At 50.7% G+C, this 24,483-nt stretch overlaps 1 protein-coding gene across 2 annotated transcripts in view; it reads right to left on the bottom strand.

Moving 5' to 3' along the window:
* Positions 1-6,111: 6,111 nt before the first annotated feature.
* WDR18 (WD repeat domain 18) overlaps positions 6,112-24,483 on the bottom strand; it is a 31,183-nt gene continuing 12,811 nt past the window's right edge. The window contains exons 5-11 of one of the 2 annotated variants that reach the window (XR_003754597.2): positions 21,611-21,754; positions 20,852-20,916; positions 20,545-20,669; positions 13,550-13,713; positions 10,132-10,200; positions 7,233-7,332; positions 6,112-6,867 (exon numbers count right to left, since the gene is read on the bottom strand). Coding sequence is in view for 1 of the 2 variants with exons in the window: in XM_029051658.2 (XP_028907491.1) it covers positions 9,578-9,709; positions 10,132-10,200; positions 13,550-13,713; positions 20,545-20,669; positions 20,852-20,916; positions 21,611-21,754 (699 nt within the window). In the remaining variant the exon portion in view is untranslated. Of the gene's footprint in view, positions 6,868-7,232; positions 7,333-8,806; positions 9,710-10,131; positions 10,201-13,549; positions 13,714-20,544; positions 20,670-20,851; positions 20,917-21,610; positions 21,755-24,483 lie in introns of those variants that run through there. The other variant, XM_029051658.2, reaches the window with a different exon arrangement.

Genomic DNA, 24,483 nt, shown 5'->3' with positions numbered 1-24,483 from the left:
CCCAGGTCCTTTTGACTCCCAGGCCCGTGCTTTATCCACTAAGCCATGCTGCTTCTGAGTGGGGGCGGGGAACAGAGGGAGAAGACAAGATCCCTGTTTTTGAAGGCCCAGCAGTTTGATAGGGTGGTGCAGTGTGTGGGGGGGGGGAGGGGGGCATGAGGACAGAGCAGACAACCCTCATCTGCCTTTGGCCTTCCAAGCCTGCCTCCTCTAGGAAGCCCACCTTCCCTATAAACTGACATTGGACGAGAGGTGTTGACGACTGCAGACTTCATCCCCAGCCATTTTCTCCCTTTCCCCCACACTTATGGGAAGGAAAACGAACCCGGAATAAATCTACTCGCCCAATACAAAGGCCATGTCAGAGAGGTCCCCACAGGGTGCTGCAGTTCAGCCAAGTCTCTTCTTCTTCCCAGAGTTAGAAAGTCATCCTGAGGGTCCCCATTGCTGGTCCCTCCCTTCACCAGTTCTCCTCCAGGGGCCACCGGGCACCTGGAACAGCAATAGCTCATCACTGCAGAGGTACTCTAAAAGGAAGACAGGGAGGGGGCAACTGGGCGGTGAGGGGGAGGTTGAAAAGACAGAGAGGTTGAACTGACTCCTCCTGGGCAGTCCCCTTTTTTACCTGGAAGGTTGAGCCAGGGGACTTCAAACAAGGAACATGTAGCTTGTTTGATCTCTACCATATTGGCTCTGCACGAATGGGGCCTGGGTCTCCGGTTCCGTATCTGTTCACGGGAGAAAAATCAATCAATCATTGGTATTTATTGAGCACTTACTCTGTGCTAAGCAATTAGTGGACACGTTCAGGAGGAAGTTGAGAGGGAGCACAGACCACTTTGGGGATTTTTGTTGTTGTTGTTATGGTATTTTTTAAGTGCTTATTATGCGTCAAACTGTTCTAAGCACTGGGGTAGGTAGAAGTTAATTGGATAAGACACAGTCCCCATCCTGCATGGGGCTCACAATCTCAGTAGGAGGGAGAACGGGTATCCCCATTTTAAAGTTGAGGAAACTGAGGCACGGAGAAGTGACGTGACTTACCCGAGGTCGCAAAGCAAGCAATTGGCAGAGCCGGGATTCGAAACCAGGTCCTTCTGATTCGTGGGCCTGTGCTCTCTCCACTAGGCCACACTGATTCCAAGTTTTAAACTCCAGTGTACTCATGGTGGTATTTGTTCAGCACTAACTAGGTGCTAAGTTCTTGACTAAGCGCTGGGGGCCGAGATGAGATCATCCAAGAAGCCTGGTCCCAGGACGCCCTGTTCCCACAAGTTCTGCTCAATGGGTGATGTGGCTTTGGATGTGGATGGGGTCTCTCACCCAGGATGGGAGGTGATGCAAACCAAATGTCTGCATTGGGAGGTGAGAATGCTCATTGTGGGCAGGGAACGTGTCGACCAATTCTGTTGTATGTTACTCTCCCAAGCGCTTACTACAGTGCACACAGTGTACACTGCACACAGTAAGCGCTCAATAAATACCAATGATTGATTCCACCCAGTACTTGGCCTTCTGACTGGGGCAAGGAGAATTGTTTGCAAGCGTGTACCAACTTGAAAACTTTAGGGACCATTCATTCATTCATTCATTCATTAACTAGTATTTATTGAGCACTTACTATGTGCAGAGCACTGTAGTAAGCGCTTGGAATGTACAATTCGGCAACAGTTAGAGACAATCCCTGCCCAATGACGGACTCACAGTCTAAACGGGGGAGACAGACGGCAAAGCAAAGCAGAACAAAACAAAAACAAGACAACATCATCAAGATAAATAGAATCAAGGGGATGTACACATCATTAACAAGATAAATAGGGTAATAAATAATATATACAAATGAGCACAGTTCTGAGGAGAGGGGAAGGGGGAAGAGCAGAGGGTGGGGGGGAGAGAGGGGAGGGGGAGGAGAGGGAAAGGGGGGCTCAGTCTGGGAAGGCCTCTTGGAGGAGGTGAGCTCTCAGTAGGGCTTTGAAGAGGGGAAGAGAGTTAGTTTGGCGGACGTGAGGAGGGAGGGCATTCCGGAACAGCGGTAGGACGTGGGCCAGGGGTCGACGGCGGGACAGGCGTGAACGGGGGACAGTGAGGAGGTGAGCGGCAGAGGAGCGGAGTGTACGGGATGGGCAGTAGAAAGAAGGGAGGTGAGATAGGAGGGGGCCAGGTGATGGAGAGCTTTGAAGCCAAGAATGAGGAGTTTTTGTTTAGTGTGAAGGTTGTTAGGCAACCCCTGGAGGTTTTTGAGGAGGGGAGTGACATGCCCAGAGCATTTCTGTAGGAAGATGATCTGGGCAGCGGAATGAAGAATAGACTGGAGTGGGGAGAGACAGGAAGAAGGGAGATCCAAGAGGAGGTTGACACAGTAATCCAGTTGGGATATTATGAGAGCTTGTACCAGCACGATAGTCGTTTGGATGGAGAGAAAAGGGCGGATCTTGGCGATATTGTAAAGATGAGACCGGCAGGTCTTGGTGACGGATTGGATGTGTGGGGTGAATGAGAGAGCTGAATCAAGGATGACACCAAGGTTGCGGGCCCGTGAGACGGGAAGGATGGCTGTGCCGTCCACAGTGACAGGGAAGTCAGGGAGAGGACAGGGTTTGGGAGGGAAGATGAGCTCAGTTTTGGACATGTACAAGTACATGCACACGACCATCTTACAAGCTTTCCTAACAAGCCCCCTCCCCCGGAAGGTCTTTGCTGATCCATCTCAAATCTTCCTTGGTCATGCCACACTAGCATTCACAGCTATGGAGCGAATTGTGTGCTTTCTCTTGGTCATTTGGAGCTCTTACTCTTTTCCCCCCACTGTATGTTTGCAATACGGCCACTTGACTCCCCCCACTGGATTGTAAAGTCCTGGTCCCTGTCTTCAAGGAGACAATCTAAATCTAAATCAGAATCGAAAGGGGAGGAACAGACAAAGGATATTTACAAGCAGTGTGCATAGGAGGATAACTTCCAAGGGTTGGCTACCATGAGCTGAACGACCTAAGTCATGGCTACATGCTGCATAAAAGTGATCTTACTAAGAAATAGAGCAGTAGAGCTCAAAGATAGCAGACTGACTTGGCTCAGTGGAAAGAGCATGGGCTTTGGAGTCAGGGCTCATGAGTTCGAATCCCAGCTCTGCCACTTGTCGGCTGTGTGACTGTGGGCAAGTCACTTAACTTCTCTGTGCCTCAGTTCCCTCATCTGTAAAATGGGGATTAAGACTGTGAGCCCCACGTGGGACAACCTGATTCCCCTATGTCTACCCCAGCGCTTAGAACAGTGCTCGGCACATAGTAAGCGCTTAACAAATACCAACATTATTATTATTATTATTCTTAGTGTGTGTGCACGCATGGGAGGATGTGACAGGAAGTAATTCGGTGTATTAGGATGACCTAGCAGAATAAGGAATTGAATATACAAATGAAAATCCGAAAGAGATACATAGCTAACAAGTAACAGTGTTCAACCTGATTATCTTGTACCTACCCCAACATTTAGGACAGAGCCTGGTAGATAATAAGCACTTAACAAGTACCATAAAAAATAGTGTTGAATAAAGAAGTGCTAAGGTGGCTGGACACGACTACGGTGGGGTGGATTCAATCAGGGCAGGCATCCTGGAGGTGATTTTTCAAAGGGCTTTGAAGATATCTGTTGCCGATATGTACATTCCAAGCGCTTAGTACAGTGCTCTGCACATAGTAAGCGCTCAATAAATACTATTGAATGAATAAGTAAAACATAGTCAGTGGATTTAACAGGGGAGGGAGTTCCAAACTGGGAAGGAAACAGAACAGAGAAGCAGCGTGGCCTAGCGGAGCCAGAGGACCTGGGTTCTAATTCTTGCTCTGCATTTGTCTGCTGTGAGACCTCGGGCAAGTTACTTAACTTCTCTGTGTCTTAAGTACCTCATCTATAAAATGAGTGTTAAGACAGTGAGCCCCATGTGAGACGTACTGTGTCCAACTTGATGATCTTGTATCTATCCCAGCATCCCAGCAGTTAGCACATAGTAAGCACTTACCACATACCATTAAAAAAAAAAAAAAAGCAGCATGGTTCAGTGGAGAGAGCCCAGGCCTGGGGGCCAGAGGACCTGGGTTCTAGTCTGGATCCACCACCTGTTGTATGACCTTGGGCAAGTCACTTAACTTCTTGGTGCCTCAGTTCCCTCATCTGCAAAATGGGGATTCAATACCTGCGCTCCCTCCTACTTAAGTGAGCCCCATGTGGCACCTGGCCAGTGCTTAGTACAGTGCTTGGCACATGGTAAGTACTTAACAAATATCACTGTTAATATTAACATTTAGTATTAACACAGGGAACTAAGAGAATGGAGGGAGGCAGGAAGGTTGAGAGTGAGGGAAGGTCAGTAGTGAGCTTGGGAGGAGCAAAGAGTGCAAGCTTTATAGCAACAGATGAGATGAATTGATATGTAAATTGGAGGGGCTGATCTAGAAGCCAAGATCTTTACTTGAAAACTTGAAGTTTACTTAAGTTTACTTAAAAACTTGAAGTCAAGTTTTTACTTGAAGCAGAGGGAGGTGGGAAGCCATATAATGTTACCAAGCACCCCACAGGTGCTCACTAAATGCTGAATGTGCTTAAAGGGAAGGGAGGAAAAGTTGCCGGGGGGGGGGGGGGGGATGGGGGGAGGGAGGTTCAGAGTGGCAAAGTGTACATGTGTAGGAGTGACTATAAGATTACATTTCACACTTTTACGCCTTAATGTTTTTGTTTTGTTTTATTTTTAAAGCCAGGATTATAAAATCCTCAATGATCTCAAACCTCACTGCAAACTCAACTCCCCTCAGGGAATTCACTGTAACAGAATTAGCGCTTGGGCCAAATAAACTATTAACCAAATCTCCGGGACAGATAATTTATCTGTTTCTCAACTGACGTTTAATTATTGAGATAAATCAGAGGCAGGACTCAGAGTAGGCACTTGGGTGACTTAAGCGACAGGAGACAGAGTGTCAGCCCTGGGGAGGGGAAGGAGGAGGGGCGCGGACATGGACAGGATTTATGGCAATAGGGACCTCCCATCTGTGCAGATCCTAGGAGTCCCCATCACAGCTGGATCATTAAATGGTGTCGGCCGCTGCCGTGGCAGATTGATGGAGTGGGGAGGGACGAGCAAGCCGCAATGGGTAAATCTTCCTGAAAAGCCCATCTGTTGTCCTCGCCGCCTTCATCCTTGTTCACTCTGGCGTGGCTCCTTGTCTGGAATTTGACCTGGCCCGCTCACTCCACCTGAACACTCTCTATCTGGACTAGACCCTCGAGGAACTGAAAATAGCCTCATGAGGGAGGGATAATGCTGGCGGGGCAAGGGGATGTGGGTGCTGAGAGGGTATTGCTTCTACCCTATGAGAGAAACTGAGGCACAGGAAGGCCACAGAGTATCAGGTCACACAGGACGTCCCCAGCAGATTTGGGACAAGAGCCTCAAGTTTCCTGCCCCCGATTTCAGGGCCCTGACCATCGGATCACCCGGTCTCTCCCCAGATTAAGCCTGACCAGCTGCATGCCCCCAACTCCTATTCCTCAGCAACAAAATCATATTGAAGTTCTGCCTGGCAGCACAATCGGCAATAGCTCCTTGGTGCCACTGAGAAGCCGGGCAATCCACCCCACTGTTTCCTCCAGCAGCAAGAGTCCCCCAGACTCCCTTGAATCCAAAGCAACAGCGACTGGACCAGTGGTGGCCGGACGGTGGGCCCAGGGCACTGTTGCCAGGAAGCTCACAGCTGCGTTGCACTCCGGACTTTCTGCCATGGAAATCCCCCCCCCCCCCCCCCCCCAGTCAGGGGAAGGGCAGAGCAACCGAGAAGCTGCAGGCTTCACCCACCCCCCACAGGCTGCCTCGTTCTATTGTCCCAAACCGGCTGGCAGCTAGGAGCGTCTTGGGCCGCTTGCTGGCTGCCCCCGCTCTCTGGCTATGGAGCGGCTGCTCCTCTGACGCAGTGTGCTCCCACCGAGCCAGGAGAGGGAGAAAAAGAGCGAGAAGGGGAGCAAGAAGGGGCCATATCACTTATTAAACTAAAAGCATTATCTAAGTGCTGGCAGCGGGCAGCTTCGACTCAGACTGCAGATATTAAACTGCACTCTAAATCAAATGGATTTTCCTCTTTTATTAAACAAGCCATGAGGTGGCTTTTAGGGTCGCCTTGCCCGCATCCTCTGCCTCTCAAGCCTCCAGGTACAGCGCTGCTAGGAGTCCAGCTCACTTCCCCCAGAGACACCAGTGCAATTCCCCACCCCACCCCCGCACCCCGTAACCCATCTCCCTTGGCATCCATCCTCATTGTCCCTCTTCCTTTTTCTCTTCCCCTCAGGTCTTCGAACTTGCTCTCTGGGGTTTCTGCCTCCAGGCTCTTAGACCTGTTGGAGCTGCCATCGCCTGAGAGGGAAGTCAGATCTCAAATGTCCCTCTCGCCAGGTGGGCGGGGAAGGAGCACGGAAGGAACAAGAGAGGCTCGAGTCTCCAGGTCCCAGCAGAGGGTGGGGAGAGTCGATGAGTTTTCCAGGTCCCGGCTGCCCAAGGTCACCTCGTTAGCTCTCAGTGGAAGCGAGCCCAAAACGGGTTGAGCCCCGCAGTGACAGGTTGTTGCCCTCTTCTCCCCCGCCCCAACCCTCTTGCCCCTGGAGCAAGAGAGTACAGCTGAGGAAGTGATAGGGGTGATTGGCACACCGGAGATAAGCAAAGATCCTGAGGGGTGGGAAGTCAACCAGGGAGGAGGAGTCAGGCAGGGGGAAAGTCAGATCCTAAGTGAAGAGAGGGTGGAAGACTGGACTCAGGTTTTCTAGCCACGTCCTCGGCCCCCAGGGGTGCCACAGCCTCCAGCAGCGCAGTACAAAACAGGTCATCTGAAAGAAAGAACAAAGGGTTAGAGGCAGCACTCAGAGATCTCCCCGCAGCCTTCAGCTCCCAAGGAGAGCTGTCACTAGGTGTTTGCAGAAATCTGTAAAGATCTCATCTTCCCTGGCTGCACAACCCCGAGACAAGCCAAGGCGATTCCGCCAGTTTTCCAGGCAGGGGTGAGTTGCTTCCCCCGAGTGCCGACTTCCTTCCTCACCCCGTGAGATGTCCAAGCGGGAGCAAATCATAAAGTAGGTTGGCCTAGTCCCAGTCTCCCTGCCTCCTAGGTTCAACTTGCTCTTCTTTGACTAAGGGTGGAAATGAGGGGAGCCCCCCCACCCCGCCCCACCCTCCTCTGCACAGAGCAAGCCACCAGGGGAGTCTTTGAATGGGCAGTGCGGTTGGGCTCGCCAGTCCCACGGCGACCTCTTCAACCGCGCTCACAAGCGGGTTTCATCGGCTGGCGCGGCATCCTGGAATAGGACAGACAATTATTAAGTCAAACGGGGGGACTTTGTAGCTCCACTCTGACACACTGGGTATCGGGCAACTTGTGTCCACCGTACAGCCATTAGATTGGGGGCTCCTCCAAGGCAGGGATCAGGTCTTTTCCTTCCACAGTATGTCCCAGAGACCCCAGGACACCCTCTGCCCGTGGTGGAGACCCAGTAAAGGTTTTTTGATGATGCCGGAGAAAAGCGGACAGTCCGTTCCTAGCCACGAGTACAGCTTGTCCAGAAGGGCCACCGTGAAGGAGTTCCTCCGAACATCCCGGTGCTGTCGTTTGACAGAACACTTGGGCTGGCCGAGGAATGGTCTTAGTCCTGACCCGATTGGACAGGTGAGAGGCTAATGATTTCTGAAGCAAAAAAAAAGAGGGGGGTTTTTATACTTCCAAAATTCATTCTCAAGTCTCTGGTCTAGATCACCCAACTTTCCTATCACACCCCAACTCATCTCTCCAGATTGTTCCCGATTAGGCCAGACCAGATTAGTCCAGGTACACTGAATCCACATGCAGGATTTAGTCCACTACCAGCGCTATCTTAAGAGGGCAACCATGGGAGAGTGGGGATGATGGGAGTCTCCTGCAAAGAGCGACAGGCGGAGGTCTGGGCCAGAGATTTCAGGACCAAGAACCAATGCGAAGTGACCAATAAGACTGACGTAAGCAGTCTGCCCAGCACCACTCACACTTGTGGTATTTGTTACACACCCACTATGTGCCAAGCACTGTACTAAGCATTGGGGTAGATACAAGATATGAGAAGCAGCATGGCACAATGGATAGAGCATGGGCCTGGGAGTCAGAAGATCATGGGTTCTAATCCCAGATCCACCACTTGTCTGTTGGGTGACCTTGAGCAAGTCACTTAATTTCTAACCATCTGTAAAATAGGGATTGAGACCATGTGGCTCACATGGGACAGAGACTGTGTTCAACCAGATTTGCTTGTATTCATCCCCTCCAGCACTTAGCAAAGTGCGTGGCATATAGTAAGTGCTTAATAAAAAACACAGTTATTATTATTATTACAAGATAATCAGGTCAGATGCAGCCCCTGTCTCATAGGGGGTTCACAGTTTAAGTAGGATGGGGAGCAGGCATTAAATCCCCATATGCTCTGATGGCAGAAGTTCCAGCGGGTATTTGCCTACTTGCTCCCAGGGTTGTTCTTTCTGCTGGAGCCACAGAGGGCCAGAGGGTGAGGAAAACGAGCACATCAAATCCCAATCTTGCATGATCCAGCAAAGAACCCAAACATCAACCAAAGAAAACATTTTATAAGTCCAAACCTGCCTGGTATAATCATGGTGCGCCCATCTCCCCAAAAACTTGAAAGGAGGAAGAGCCAATGCAGTTTTGGCTGTTCCACCTTATTTTTGGAAGGAGCACAAAGCCACGGATGTTCCAGGGACCCTGATTTGAAATGAAAACTCCACAAGGTAAAAAATCAGATTTAATGCAGAATCTTGTTACAAAAAAAAAAAAAAAGCTTGCAGTTAGGTGAAGGTAAAGAAAATAATCTCAGGCCTTGGATTCTCTGGGAACCAGAGGTAAGGAGAGTGGAGATGGGGAGGGGGAGAGAGAGAGGGAAGCAGAGGGGGAGAGAAAGAAAGAAAGTTGGGAGAGAGGGGATGGGAGAAAAAGTGTGGGGAGAGAAGATAAAGAGGGAGAAAGAGGAGAAAAAGAGCGCGAAAAAGAGAGAAATGGGGAGACAGAAAAAACAAACAAAAAAACCCCCCACTGCTTGTGAAGGAAAAAGACAGTGGGTTTTTATGGATGTTCGAAGCTTCTGCTCCACAAAACCTCTTGATATCTTTCCTTTTAAATACACTGATTCTTGTTCACTGTGCATCTGGGCTCACCACTTAACTGTTCTCTGGCCCAGCATGCTCCATCTATCCTTTCAGCCCTTCCTCATCCACATATCCATCTTTCCAGTCTTTTCTCTCCTATTTGTGATTATTTAGTGTCTGCCTGCTGGATCATAAGGTCCTTGAGGGTGGGAAACAGGTCTTCTCATTGCGTTGTACCCACAGGGGTCGCCCCCCCCCCCCCCCCACCAAGTTCTCGGCCCACAGATTGATTCACTGATGGTTCTGAGACAAGGGATGATAACTGTCACTTTGTAACTGTTATGATTCCAAAAGTCCTGGATCTTGAAAGGGGGTGCAAGGAATGTCTGGGGAAAGGGGAGGAATCTGGGGGTTGGTTTATTTGGATGGTCTGGTGATGATCCGGGCAGTGAAGTCAAACAGATCTTTGTTGATTTTCCGGAGGTTATTCACTTCATCCTCTAGCTCGGTCACCCGGTTCTTCAACTGCTCTTGGCACCCGAGCAAGTTCTTGGCAAGGAGAAGCAGAGGGTAGGTAGTCAGAACAGGGAAGGAAAGCAACCTCCCTTGTCTGACCAGGGGAGACAGTGGGGTGGTGGGGAACCTATCAAGCCCCCAAGTTCCTGGAGGTTTCCAGAATCCTTTGGCCATGAACAAGAGTCACCCCTTCCCTTCCCCAGGGGGTGCTGCTAACCTAGTGCTCAGGCCAAATGCTGGCTGTTTGCCTGCAATGCAGACCTCAAAGACATGACCCCTGTCATGGCTTCAGCTCAGGAAGCCTTTGAGCCCTCCCACCTGGGGGAAAATCCGTTTGGATTATACATACACCTGCTGGAATTCATAGGAATTCATAGCCAAGGCAGAGGGGTTTTTGGCCGGGAGGCGGGGGGGTGTTGGTCTCTGAGCTTGGTGTCATGGGGCAGACGGCTCACCTTCTCCAATGTACAGCTCATGAGTGAGTGCAGCCTGCCTGTCTTGTCCAAATAGGTCTCATCAGAACCCTGAGAGGGGGTGGGGATGAGAGAGTGAGGGAGAAAGAGAGCGAGAGAAAAAGTGGCTCAGCTGAATCCTAGTCTTTTTCTGGGGTCCTGTCTTCAACCACCCTCCATGACCCTCTTGACCGTCCCCAACCCTTACCATCTCTGCCCAACATTTCCTCCTTGCAATCAACCTTCTGGCTCAACGTCCCAAAGCAAGCAACTGGCAGAGCTGGGATTAGAACCCAAGCCCTCTGACTCCCAGATCCGGGCTCTTTCCACTAGACCACACTGCTTCCTCATTTCCAAAGTCCCGCTGGGGGAGGGGGAAGGAAAGGCTGAGTTAGGACTCCTGGGTTCAATTACAAACCCCAGCCAGAGACAGACTGTTTCCCCTCTCAATCTGCCTCAGATTCTTCACCTGAAAAATAAGTGAACCCCCAACTCAAAGGCGGCAAAGGGGAGGCAGAATGTGTGCCTTCTGGAACGAGTCTTTATATCTGGGAAAGAAACATTTTAGGAAGCAGTGGGGCCTGGTGGAAAGAGCACAGGCCTGGGAGTCAGAGGACCTGGGTTCTAATGCCAGCTCTACACTGTACCTGCTGTGGGATCTTGGGCAAGTCACAACCTCTCGGGGCCTCAGTGCCTTCATCTGTAAAAAGGGAGATGAAATTCCTGCTCTCCCTTCCTCTTAGACCGGGAGCCCCATGTGGGACACAGACCACGTCTTGACTTGATTATCTCGATCTATCCCAGTGTTTGGCACCTAGTATGCACTAAGTATCCCACAATTCTTCTTATTGTGGTTAACGAGCCTCCCAGTTATTAGACCGGGTCTGTCCTGGGAGGTGGGGTGCTGTGTGAGACCGCGGAGCTGGAGGAGACGAGGGGCAGTGAGTCCCTCCAGATGCCCTGGCTCGCTTTAAGTCAGCATTCAGGCAGCCATCCCAGGAAGAATGTGGTCCTGGGAGGAGATGGATGGGTTGGGCTACTGCTGCTGGGGGAGGACGTTTGTTTCCTGGCTCCGAGCTGCCTCCCCCTCCCCCCCTTCACCCCACTTCAGCAAGCAGGGAAGGCCACGCGCTGCGGAGAGGCACAGGCCCGCTCCGCGCACAGTGAATCCATCAAGCTTGACAGCCCCGCTGCTCTCCGGGGAGGGGAGCATGACAAGACAAGCTGGAGGAGCTGAGTGATCTGGGCCACCCGTGTGAAAGGAAGGGGGATGTGCTCTTTCTAAGCTTGGTGGGGTCTGGCAGAGAAGAGCTCTTGCTCCCCGAAGGGGGTGGCTGGAGCTGAACTATCTGTTGCCGAACTGTACATTCCAAGCGCTTAGTACAGTGCTCTGCACATAGTAAGCGCTCAATAAATACTACTGAATGAATAAATGAACTACAGCATGGCCTAGTGGATAGAGCACAGGCCTGCGAATCAGAAGGTCGTGGGTTCTAATCCCCACTCCGCCACTTGTCTGCTGTGTAACCTTGGGCAAGTCACTTCTCTTCTCTGGGCCTTAGTTACCTCATCTGTACAATGGGGATTGAGACTGGGAGTCCCATTTAGGACAAGGACTGTGTCCAACCCGAGTTGCTGTATCTGCTCCACTGCTTAGTACAGTGCCTGGCACACAGTAAGCGCTTAACAAATGCCACTATTATTATTATTATTAATTGTGGAGGGCAGCCAGGCGGCCGGCCAGCATATCCTACCACACTCCAACCAGTGTGACCCGGAGGGGAGAGTTCCGAGAGAAGGGAACTTCCAGTGGTTGGCCATCCACCTCCGCATCAAACAGAATCTCTTCACCATTGGCTTTAAAGCACTCCATCACCTCGGCCCCTCCTACCTCACCTCGCAACTCACCTACTACATACACTACTCAGCCCACACACTTCGCTCCTCTGACACCAACCTACTCATCTATCTCGCCGCCAACCCCTCGCCCGCGTCCTGCAACTCCCTTCCCTTTCATATCAGACAGACGATCACTCTCCCCACCTTCAAATCCTTACTACAGTCACAACTGCTGCAAGAGGCCTTCCCTGTCTAAGCCCTCATTTCCCCATCTCCCTCTCCCTGGTACTTGGATCTGTGTTCCCTTTATTCACCCCACTCTCAATCCCACACCACTTATGTACATGCCCGTAATTTATTTCCATGTCTGTCTCCATTATATTGTACTGAGAAGCAGCATGGCCTAGTGGCAAGAGCACGGGTTTGGGAGTCAGAGGACGTGAGTTCTAATCCCGGTTGAGGCGAGCCACTTGTCTGCTGTGTGACCTTTTGGGCAAGTCACGTCACTTCTCTGTGCCTCTGTTACCTCATCTCTAAAATGGGGATTAAGACTGTGAGCCCCACGTGGGATAACCTGATTACCTTGTATCCACCCCAGTGCTTAGAACAGTGCTTGGCACATATTAAGCGCTTAACAAATACCATAATTATTATTACTCTCCCAAGTGCTAAGTACAGTGCTCTGCACAGTGTAAGTGCTCAAAAAATACCATCAGCTGATTAATGGGCCAAGCCAACAGGAAGCCAGTGGCTGCCCAGCGAGTCACCAGACTTGCCAACTGGGGAGAGGCTGCAGGAGTACTCATTCCCTCAGAACCCCATAGTCTCGACCGCTAATCCCTGCCCTTGACTTCGCGATTCAATCAATGGTATTTATCGAGCGCTTACTGTGTGTAGAGTGCTGAACTACCTGCTCAGGAAAGTACGATCCAATAGTCGGGAGACATGATCCTTGCCCTCAAGGAGCTCCCGGTCTACTGAAGTCTGAGTATCAGACATTCCAAAGAGTGAGAGGCAGGTTACTACTCCCATCTTGGAGGTAACTCCGCTCCCCGCCTCTTCCCTCTCCCCATCCCTCTCCCCTCTCCCCATCCCTCTCTGACCACAGCTTCCCCAGGGGGGACAACAGCAGCCCGATCCTCTCTTCTGGCCACTGGACTCACTGTTTGAGTCAGTCCCCATCTGGCCTGATCCGAACAAACACCCTCAGAACTCGCCCAAGGTCAACCAGCAGGCCGAGGCAGAGCTGGGACTTGGAACTCCTGACTCGTAGCCCCAGGCTCTTTCCACTGGGCCACGTTTTGGTTGGCTGGAGGAAAGATAAGGGAACCAAAACTCTCCACTGCTTTCCAGCCCCATAGCCAGGATCCCCTGCAAAATTGGTGCCCTCTGGAAATAACCTGCTAATCAAGAATTTTAGGAAAAATAAAAGCATCCCCTGTTCAGACTTTCCAAGTAGGGTCTGCGTACCTGGGTGAGAGGGAGCAACCCAAGAGATGAGAAGCCGGGTGGCCCTTACTTGCCTTGAGCCAACCTGAAACCTGTTTCCCACCCTGATTCCGCCCTTTTCTCTCTAGCCTACCTGTTGATGCAGCCCGAGCCGCACGGTCACTTTGTCCCCTCCCGGCTCGTCGCCCTCGGTTCCATGCAGGTGCTTGCTGAACTTGGGCAGAGGCAGGCTGGGCTTGTAGTCTGGGTTGAACATGTTGGCGGGGGCTATCATGATGAAGGCATTGGTTATAGGACCTGCAGGCGAGAGTCCAGAGAAAACCTGTGGTCACACAGCCGACTTTTCGAGCCGGGGCTCGACATGTCAGTAACCGCAGGCGAGGCAACCAGGGGACCTCGGTGTTGAGTCACGGAGGCGGAGAGCCTAGGCGTCACTCTCACTTTTTCCCGGAAGAAGTCCCATCACCTGCTTGAGCCTGTATCTTCAGCAGGTGCTGAGGCTGACTTTCAGAGGGACTTTGGGATCACTGCCCCAATGTTCACACCTCTTCCTGACCTGTGTACGCAGTGGAGCTGGCCCTCCACTACCAGATGGGGGCGCTATTGCCTGACTTAGCCTCTGTCAAACCAGAGAACTGAACAGGGGAGGCAGATGGGGCGGGGACTTCTGCCACCCTCCAAGGGAGGACTCAGATTTATTGAGCGCTTACTGTGTGCAGTGCATGGTACTAAGCGCTTGGGAGAGTATGATAGAATTGGTAGAAATGGTCCCTACCCACAACAAGCTTCCACCCTAGAGGGGACGGGACAGACATGAATATATAGAAATAAATTATGTGCTGTGCGGCTGAGGGAGGGATGAATAAAGGGAGCAAATCCAGGTGCAAGGGCGATGCAGGAGTGGGAGAGGAAGAAATGAGGGCTTAGAGAAGGCCTCTTGGAGATGTGCTTTCAGTAAGGCTTTGACTGTAGGGGTCACGTAAACTAACCAAAGGAGTGATCAAGTGCTGGGGGGGAGGCCCCCTGAGGGGGAGGAGTAGGGCCCAGGAAAACCAAGAGGAATGTTTCCAGTTTCTACATCTGTTGCTGACTCTCTCCCACCTTCTCCCCATCTCATCTGCATGGGCTTGAAGCACTGAATAAAAGTGGTGGTTTGAGGTGCTAGAGGATGCGAAAGGACTCAGCCACCAAGGAAGAAGGGAAAGATCAAGTTGGGAAAAAAGCAACAAAAGTTAGGCCAGGAAAATGACAGAAGAACAACAGAAGGAAGAAGAAACAGCCAAGCTGAAGAAAAAACCCCCCCAAAACAAATCCCCCCTCCCCAACAAAAACAAAAAAGCTACACAGACCAAGCAGGGAAGCAGCATGGCCTAATGGAGAGAGCATGGGCCTGGGAGTCAGAAAGACCTGTGTTCTAATTCTGACTCTACCAACTGCTTGCTATGTGACCTTGAGCAACTCACTTAACTTCTCCTTACTTCGAATTTCTTCAACAGTAGAATAGGGTTACCTGTTCTTCCTCACTTACATTGTGAGCCCCATGCGGGACAGGATGGTGTCTGACCTAATTAACTTATATCTACCCCAGTGCTCAGAACATTTGACACACGGTAAGCATTTAATAAATACCATTACCCCTCCCTCCCCCACTCCAAAAAAAAAAAAGGAAAAAAAAAGAAAAGGATTGTTACATTCAGGAGCCTACAAATGAGCTAATCTAATTGCTACTGCTTTAGGGACCCGAGGTGGAGTTTACAGAATCCTTACCACCAAGATCAAGTAGCTTAGCCTTCCTTTTCTGATATTTGTTTTTCCAAGCATTCTCAAATCAGACTGCATTCTTATGGTTCTACTCTCTATAAATTTCCATCCCACCCCCATGCCACAAACATGCTACTCACCCCTGTGCTCAAAATGGGAAGGCCCATGATAATAATAATTGTGGTATTTGTTAAGCATTTACTATGTGCCAAAGTCCTGTACTAAATGCTGGGGTAAATACAAGATAATCAGGTCCCACACAGGGCTCACAGTCTAAGAGGGAGAACAGGTATTGCACCCCCATTTTGCAGATGCAGGAACTGAGGCCCAGAGAAGTGAAGTGACTTGCCCACACAGCAGACAAGTGGTGTAGCTGGGTTTAGATCCCAGGTCCTCTGACCCCCAGGCCTGGGATCTTTCCACTAGACCATGCTGCTTCTCATAACCACTGTCCCACACGGGTCTCACCATTTATTGAGTAACAGTGTGCAGCAAGCACGGCACGAGGTGCTTGGGAGCACACGAGAAGAGTCAGGGATCTGAGAAGTAGCATGGCCTAGTGGATAGGACGCGAGCCTGGGAGTCAGAAGAACCTGGGTTCTAATCCTGGCTCTGCCATGTCTGCTGTGTGACCTAGGGCAAGTCACTTCACTTCTTTGTGCCTCAGTTCCCTCATTTATTAAAAGAGGATAAAGACTGTGAGCTCCAGGTGGGACGCAGACTATGTCAAACCCGATTAGCTTGTATCTACCTTCCAGCTCCTAGGAGAGTGCCTGGCACACAGTAAGTGCTTTAAACAGTCCATTAAAAAAAGGGAGGGGAACCTGGCCCCTGCCCTCAAGGAGCTAATGGGGGAAGGTTCCATCATGGCTGTAAGCTTGAAGGCAGGGGCCTTGCTTAATTCTTCCCCTGATTCTCCTCAGTGCCTCACACAGTGCTTTTCATAAAGGGCACTCAACAAATACCTTGGATGAAAATGATGAAAGGACCAGTACCCCAGTGGGGCAAAGGCCTGGTCTCCCAGAGCCCCAGTGATCTAGCTGCAGGGGTGACCTAGCTGCAGGGCAGCTATTGTGAGCAGAGCAGCTATTGTGAGCAGAGCATTGGAGCTGAGCTATTTGGCTTGTCCTAGGCCTATGCAAGCTCAACCAACTCCCGCCCCTGCATATTCATTAGGCAGAGTCAGTATGTGCCTCAATCTCCACACCTTCCTAACCTTCAGTGCCCAAAGAAAAACCCTTCCGCTTGACTGACTGGTAGTTCCAATCTCAATTTAGGAGTCTTACTCCCTGGCAGATCGCTTCTTCAAGCTCAGATACTACTTCTGCTCTTCTGGCTTCAGGGAAGTTGGCAACTCTGGAACCCTGTTCTTTGTAGACTGTAGGGAAGAGGTTCTGGGAGGGTTGTGAGGTGACTTTAAGCAACCCTGTCAAAAGTCCAGTGGAAGGAGCACTGCTCTGGGAATCAGGAGACCTGGGTTCTCAACCCGGCTCTGCCAGCAGCGGTGAAGATTTCTGGCTAAAGAACCGCCTCGGGCATTCTGTGAGATAGCCGGACACAGCAGGAATCCTGAAAAATAGCCGATTAATGTGGGTGGCAAAGACCGCAGTGGCTGCCTTTTGGGGATGGGGCGCTACGGCTGCCATCACTTTGTCCTTAAATGGGTCCTGCAGATTTATTAAAAAATAAATAAATTCTGCACCTGCACTCCCTGCCCCATCAGAGCAAGCCACCGGTGCTATCATCAACTCCTCCATGCAGGTTCTCGGTCCCGAAGTTTCAGGACCAAGGCTCATCAATTGTTCTCACAGGAGAATCCGTTAACGTCAGCAGCGATCTGAGGGCCACATAAACAGTGGCTGGATCTTCGCCTTCCCAGCCTATTACATCTGCCGCAAAGCCAAGGGTTGGAGGAAGCAAACTCTGGGTTTTTCTTTTGAAATGGAGGGCTGCAACTCGCATCCAGTTTTCTTAAGAAACATCACCACCACCACATCAGCCCATCCCCTTTCCTGAGTTCACTCTCAGGTCAGCATCTTTTCAGAAAAGCAATTAGCAAAGAGCTGCTGTTGTGGTATTAACTGAAGAAATGAAGAAGGTCCTCTAAATACCCATAAGTAAATGATTTCCAGTCCCAAGGCCGAAACCACTGCAGGTTCATTATTCAGACCAGCCGAGAAGAGTTCGGAGACTGTGGAGGCATAAGGATTCCAGACTTCATGTCAGGGGTCCACAGTAGAAAGAATGCAGGCCTGGGAGTCAGAGGACCTGGGTTCTAATCCCAGCTCTGCCACTTGCCTGCTGTGTGACCTTGGGCAAGTGACTTTACTTCCTCCGTGCCTCAGAGACTCCTCTGTATACTCCTCAGTGTACCTCTCTGTAAAACGAGGATTAAATCCTCCTTTAGATTGAGTTAGCTGTGGGACAGGGACTGTGTCCAACCTAATTTCTATCTACCCCAGTGCTTCGAAGAGTTCTTGACAAAGAGTAAGTGCTTAACAAATATAATGAAAAATATAGCAATAAAATTTTATTTTTAAAAAAGGAGGGAAAGAACTGGGTGATTCTTCTTCTGGTCACCAGGACTTAAACCTCTATGGAGAGAGGGATTCCCCCAGCTAAGGGAGAATCAAATCATGGCTCTGTGGTGGGGAAAAGGTGGAGAGAGGAAGGAGATTTGGAACTGTTGCCTTGAATTCCACATCAGGTCCCACAGTCACACCAACTAGGTTCAATGGAGACTTCCAATACCACTCGTCTTGGATGACTTGGTTCTGAGAGGCTCCCTAAATCCAAATCAACAGCCACTAAATTGCTCAATGTCCTTTATTCCTATTTATAGGCTTTGAGGTGTACATCCTCCTGCTTTCAATAACCCCCTAGAAAGACAGCTTAGGCAGTGGGGAAGCAGAAGAATGCACACTCCCCACTTCCCCCAAACTCCCTCCCCCGCCACTGGGGAGGGGCCACATGGGCTTGTGCTTTGTGCTTCATGTTTCACCTCAAACCAGGCCATGGTCCTATGACACACTGGACTGCTGCTACTTAAAACATTCCCCCCCCCGCCAAATTAAGACAATAAACTCCATCCCTACACACTCCTCTTTCCCACTGGAGAAAATGGATCATTATTATGTTCTCTTTAGTCCGAAATCTGCTGTCTAAATCTGCCCAGAGACCTGCCAGCTCAGATGGGGACAATTAGGAGGCAGTGGGGAGCGATTACGTTCCCTGACGTAACATTTAACATGTGGATATATATGTGCGCATGCATACATGCGTGTGGACGCATTCCTCCCCCACCAAGAGGCCAAGGGAGTCAACCAGGGGCAGCCATTGGTCAAACTTCCCACTGTCACACAGGGTTCTGCTGATGCCGGGACCTTCTCTCTCCCCTCCCAGAGGTCCTCCCGACCCCTCTAGCCAGCTGCCCCAAGCAGGAAGCTTCACAGAGGGGTGGGGGACCAAGATAGCACCATATTCAAAAGGGGGTGGGGTGGGTGCAACAGACAGGAACGGATGACACGGTGGAGGAGAAGCAGGGGAGCCTGGATGAGATTGTGGCTCTCCCCCGACCTCATCACTGTCTCCTGCTCTGCCTTGCCGGCTGGCACAACCTAAACACAGCAAACAGAATCCTCCTCCTCTCCTCTATACCTAAGGAACTGTAAATGAACAAATGGCTCTGGTAATTTCCCACTGGGCATGCCAGCCTTCAGAAGCCTAGCTTCTCTAATCTATTCCTGAGGATAGGGAGAAGGATGACTGAACACTGTTTCTCTTTTCAAGGCCAGAGCCTGTTAGTCCAACAGGGAAGGTATCCAAAACTTTCCTTAATAGATCTGTAGGAATGCTCAGTGACCACACAAGGACCCTGGCTCGGCAGTTGCCCGAGAACGACAGGAGCTGCAGAAAGGAGGGGCTCAGAGATATTGCCTCCTGCTTTACCATTCTCAATGTCCTCGGCAAATAGAGGGAATACCACCAACACCCTCGTCTTCTGCCACTCATGCTCGGAAGGTCGCCCAGGTGAGAGGTGAAGCTATTCCAGCAGAGCATAGAGCTGGACACCAGCCAAGTTGGGACCAGGGAAAGGAGGCAGGTAGATGGGTGCAATGGGTATAGAAGGGTTCCATCATCCTCGCTGCCCCCCCCCCCCGAAAGTTTGCCAACTGCTGACAGGGTCTAAGAGGAAGGTGGCATTTGGAGGGCATGGCGAGACAGCAGCATGACCTACTGGAAAGAGCCTAGGCCTGGGAGTCTGGAGCCCCACAATCTAAGCTCTGCTGTATGACTTTGGACGGGCAGGTCATTTCACTCCTCCAGGCCTCTGTGTCTTCCTCTCCTTTGGACTGGCAGCCCCGTGTGGGACAGGGACTATTCGTCAGTTGTTCATTCGGTCTTATTTATTGAGCACTTAGTGCGTGCAGAGCACTATACTAAGTAGTTGAGAAAGTACAATACAACAATAAATAGACATTCCCTACCCCCAACGAGCTTACAGTCTAGACTGGGAGAGAAAGACATCAAAACAAATAAATAAAATGACAGATGTATACATAAGTGCAGTGGGGCTCGGGGGCGGGGAATAAAGGAAGCAAGTCAGGGTGACACAGAAGGGAGTGGGAGAAGAGGAAGGGAGGGGTGGGGGCTTAGTCTGGGAAGGCGTCTTGGAAGAGATATGCCTTCAATAAGGCTTCGGGAGGGAGGGGGGCATAATTGTCTGGCTATACCTGTTCTGACTGTATTGTACCCACACCAGTGCTTAGCACCATGCCTGCCCCATAATAAGTGCTTAAGAGATATCATTATTAATATTGTAATAATAATTATTATTAGGGAAGAGTTGAGAGAGGCAGAGCTGAGCTCAGCTTAAGCAGATCAGACACAGTCCCAGTTCCATGTGGGGCTCACAGCCTAAGAGGAATGGAGAATGGGTATTTCATCCCCATTTTACAGATAACTGAGGCGAAGTGAAGTGACTTGCTCATCACACCCAGCAAGCAAGTAGTGGAGCCAGGATTAGACCCCAGATCCCCTGACTCCCAGGCCCATGCTTTATCCATTAAGCCATGATGTTTCTTTCAGCGTGCCCGTCCACTTTGCCCAGTCAATCATCTTGTCTACCCTCGTGAAACCAGGCTCTGTGCAGGGAGAATGGGGGAGGGGGAGATGGGTGGATGCAGCAGACTATGTTCACAACCAATGGAGCAGGGTCCCACAGCTCCTTTCTTCCTTGCCCGCCTCCCACCGTGTTCATTCTTCTGAAGAAAGTCAGGGCCCAAATGGTGCTGCCCCAACCTCCGTCCCACATTCCACAGGAGAAAAGTTGGGGAGAGAGAAAGGGGCCAAGCCTAAGGATCATACCTTTATATGTAACCGTTCGGAGGCACTGCTTGCTCTGGATGTCCCATAGCCGCACCGTCTCATCATGTGATCCCGAAAGCAACAGGCTGCCATCCGTTGACACCGACAGACACGTTATCTGGTTCCTGGGGTGAGATCCAAGGAAGCACGGGGAATTAAGAGCACATATTTTGAAGCCAAGAAACAGGGCTGTGTCGGGAAAATGCTACTTAAGGCTCCCCTCTCCCCACTCGTTCTGTTCCACTGGCTGAGTCATCAGGATTCTCTCTGAGGACTCAGCAGTCTGTCTGTCCCCCAGTCCCCTAACCTGTGTCCTTTGAAGAGTTTTCCGGTCTCTCGCTCTGTCTGGAAGGTCTTGTCTTTCTGAAAAGGCTGCAGGACCAAGCAAGAAGAGGGGCAATTAGCACCCGAGTAATGGTAGATGCCAGAGACTTGACTCGGAAAGGGAACCCCACCAGGTAAAGCCACTGGGGAAGTAAAAGTGCCCCCACCGGCCCCTGGAGTATTGGGGGGTGGGGAGTCAAAGGCTGGAGGAACTGCTTGAGGGTTAGCGAACTAAAGCAAAATCAACTAGAGGATCGGGCAGATTTATTGACGGGAGAGGCTCTATGTATTACACATCCTCACTGCCCTTGTCCTCCCCTTCCTAACCAGGCACCAGAAACAGGAGGGTTCTAACCTAGCAAGACCTCGCTCACTAGGGAATCAGAGGACCTCAAAGACCTGAACTCGTCCATCATTCTGGAATAATAATTATAATGGCAGTTTTTAAGTGTTTACTATGTGCCGGGCACTGTACTGAGCGCTGCGGTGGATACAAGCAAATCGGGTTGAACACAGTCCTAATCCCCATATTACAGATGAGGGAACTGAGGCCCAGAGAAGTTAAGTGACTTGCCCAAGGTCACACAGCCGACAAGTAGCGGAGTGGGGATTAGAACCCAAGTCCTTTTGACTCCCATGACCGTGCTCTATCCGCTAGACCATGGACTCGAAGGAGACGAAGGGAGCAGCTGACTTCACCTCTGTTGGATCCCGGCCCTAACCTTCCCCACCACCTACTTACCCAAGCAGAGAGCGTGACCTGGAAGATGGATCCATCACTGCCTCCGCAGAACATGTAGCACTCAGAGAGGTCCATCGTCACAGACATGATACCCACGTCGAAGAGGACAGACAGCAGCAACTCACCAGAGGTGATCTCCCACAGCTGAACGGAAGAAGGAGATGGGGCAAACCAAGTTGGGATTTTAGGTGGGAGTCGCAGGAAGGGAAAAGGGAAAGGAAACAACTATTCAGAGAGTGAAAATTCTGGGTTTTCTCTCCCTAACTCTTCTGGGTGGCCATTTCTTGGTCAGATCCATCCAGCCTAGCCTTGTCTCTCAAAGTGGCACCAAAGGATGAATCACGTAATGGCTGCCTTACTGGACATCCATCCTCATGGAAAGAGATGGTTCGCTAAACTCCCCTAACTTGTCCCACGACAATCAACCGGAACCTCTCACCTAGGAATTTACCCATCCTCCACCCCTCAACCAACCTCGGACCTGCTAGATCCACTTCTTCCCCTGTCCCAACTGCTCCCACCCTAATACGAGCTCTGGTCTTGTCATGGTTAGACGATCACCTCAATCTCCTCGCTGGTCTCCTGGCCTCCAGCCTCCCCCGTCTCCAATCCATACTACAGGCTGCTGCTGCCGCAGCCAGGATCATCTCCCCAAAGCATCGCTCAGCCCATGTCTCTCCTCTCTTCAAACCTGCTCCCCCTCCATGCTGCCTTCCTGGGTCTCTCTGCAGCAAAGACTTCTCACCATCGGCTTCCACACTCTCCACCTGCTTCTCCTCCAACTTAATGTCTTAAAACCTCCCAGGCCAACCTTTTAAGCTGTACCTCGTTTGTGCTATTTCCCTGGTTTGGAACTCTCTCCATCAGACAGAAATTCTCCCCACATTCAGAGCCCTCCTAAAATCTCCCCCCACCCCCCACCAAGTTCTCCCCATTTTCCCAGCACCCTGACCTATATGATGATGATGGTATGTGTGAAGCACTTACTATGTATCAAAGGCTATTCTAAGCGCCGGGGTAGATATGAGTCAATCAGGCTGGACACAGTCCCTTGAACCAGAGGGGGCTCACAGTCTTAATCCCCACTTTACATATGAGGTAACTAGGGCACAGAGAAGTTAAGTGATTTGCCCAAGGTCACATAGCAGGTAAGTGGCAGAGATGGGATTAGAACCCATGTCCTCCGACTTCCAGGCCTGTGCTTTTCCCACTAGGCCACTCTGTTTCTCATATCACTCCTTCAGCCAACTCCAGCACTTAGGAATTTATTTATATCCTTCCCAGCACTCATGCATAATCAGTTATTTATTTTGCCCACTCCAGTTGAATACACCTGAATGCCATCTGCCCCATTAAGAGTGTAATAATAATAACTGTGGTATTTGTTAAGCGCTTGTTATGCGCTAGGCACTGTACTAAGCGCTGGGGTGGACACAAGCAAATCGGGTTGGACACAGTCCCTGTCCCAGGTAGGGCTCACAGTCTCAACCCCCATTTTACAGATGAGATAACTGAAGCACAGAGACTTGCCCAAGGTCACATGGCAGACAAGTGGCGGAGCCAGGATTAAAACCCGTGACCCTCTGAATCCCAGGCCCGTGCTCTATCCACTCCGCCATGCTGCTTCTCTGTGCACGCTCCTCTGTAAGCTTCTTGTTCACAGGGGACACATCCCTTCTTTAGTCTGTCCTTCCCAAGCATCCGGCACAGTGGCACTGCACCGAGTGGGCACTCAATAAATGCCATGATTACCTACTGCTACTACGTTTGGTTGCCCAATCCCCTGTGGGAACAAGTTCCACTATTTTGGGTGGAAACAGGTTTCCATTTGTTTCCATCTCTTCGGAGAGAAGTAGGTATGAAATCTATGTGGAGCAGGAACGACATTACTCCAAGCAAGTGGCACCGATTTACCAGATCTGTCCAAAGACTACCCATTCTCCATACACAAGCCTTGGAGAAAAAGACCCCAAGTGAGCCCTCAAATTCCTCCGTTGGGTTCCAGGAATTTAAGGTTAGCCCACTGCTGTTGGCCTTTCGCAGACCTTCCCTTAAGTGCGGTGAGAACATCAGAATCGGAGGACAACTTGCTTCTGAGGGCATATCATCTATACCCTGGAGAGGATGACAACTGGAGAGTCCAGAACCCCAGGGGTGGGAGGAAAATGACACACAAACTGGACAGTGAAGGGTGATCAAACCCACAGCATAGAGAAGCCTCTGTAAATACACCCAGATCCCTCTGGTGAGGGAAGTGAACAGTTCTCTGGAGAGAGAAGGGCTAGCAAATAAGGGGGTCACCCAAACTCTTAAGCAAGCTTTCATCCCCCCTAATTATATGGCTCAAAAACAGAGTCCCACGACCCTGGCTTTAGCTTCTGCACAACACAGTCACGTCCCTTCTTCTCTTCAAATCTTTCACTAAGCCCAGCCCAGGCTGGGCTGATTCTCCACGGAGATCCCTTCTGAAATGTTAGTTGAACTTCTGTCTCAGAATTCCCACCCTAGTGCCCAGGGTGAAATGCCCCATGGGGACTTCCCTTAAATCTGTTGGTCACCCACCCCCCTACCCCGAAACCACCCTGCTGAAGGAATGGGAATCATTATTACGAGGGCAGAAGAGAATCAGAGGCACGAACCCCTCCTCCCAACCCTTCTTGAAAACAGCAGAAACTAGAAAGTTGGGGGGAGGGCGGGAGGGGATGGATTAAAAATGGCCTGAAGCTGTTCTAGCTCCAAGAAGGCAAAAAGAGAAAGAAAAGCCCACTGGAATTGACAAGACCGCATAGCTCAAGCAAAAGCTAAGTGCCTGAACTGACTGCAAACCATTCTCACAGCTCTGCTGCAGCCCGGCCCCCTCAGAGACCAGTCAC

Source organism: Ornithorhynchus anatinus, chromosome X1 (genome assembly GCF_004115215.2).
Source record: "Ornithorhynchus anatinus isolate Pmale09 chromosome X1, mOrnAna1.pri.v4, whole genome shotgun sequence".
NCBI classification, from domain to species: Eukaryota; Metazoa; Chordata; class Mammalia; order Monotremata; family Ornithorhynchidae; genus Ornithorhynchus; species Ornithorhynchus anatinus.
The sequence above is the reverse complement of the archived record's forward strand: the minus strand, read 5'-3'. Positions and strand labels throughout refer to the sequence as shown.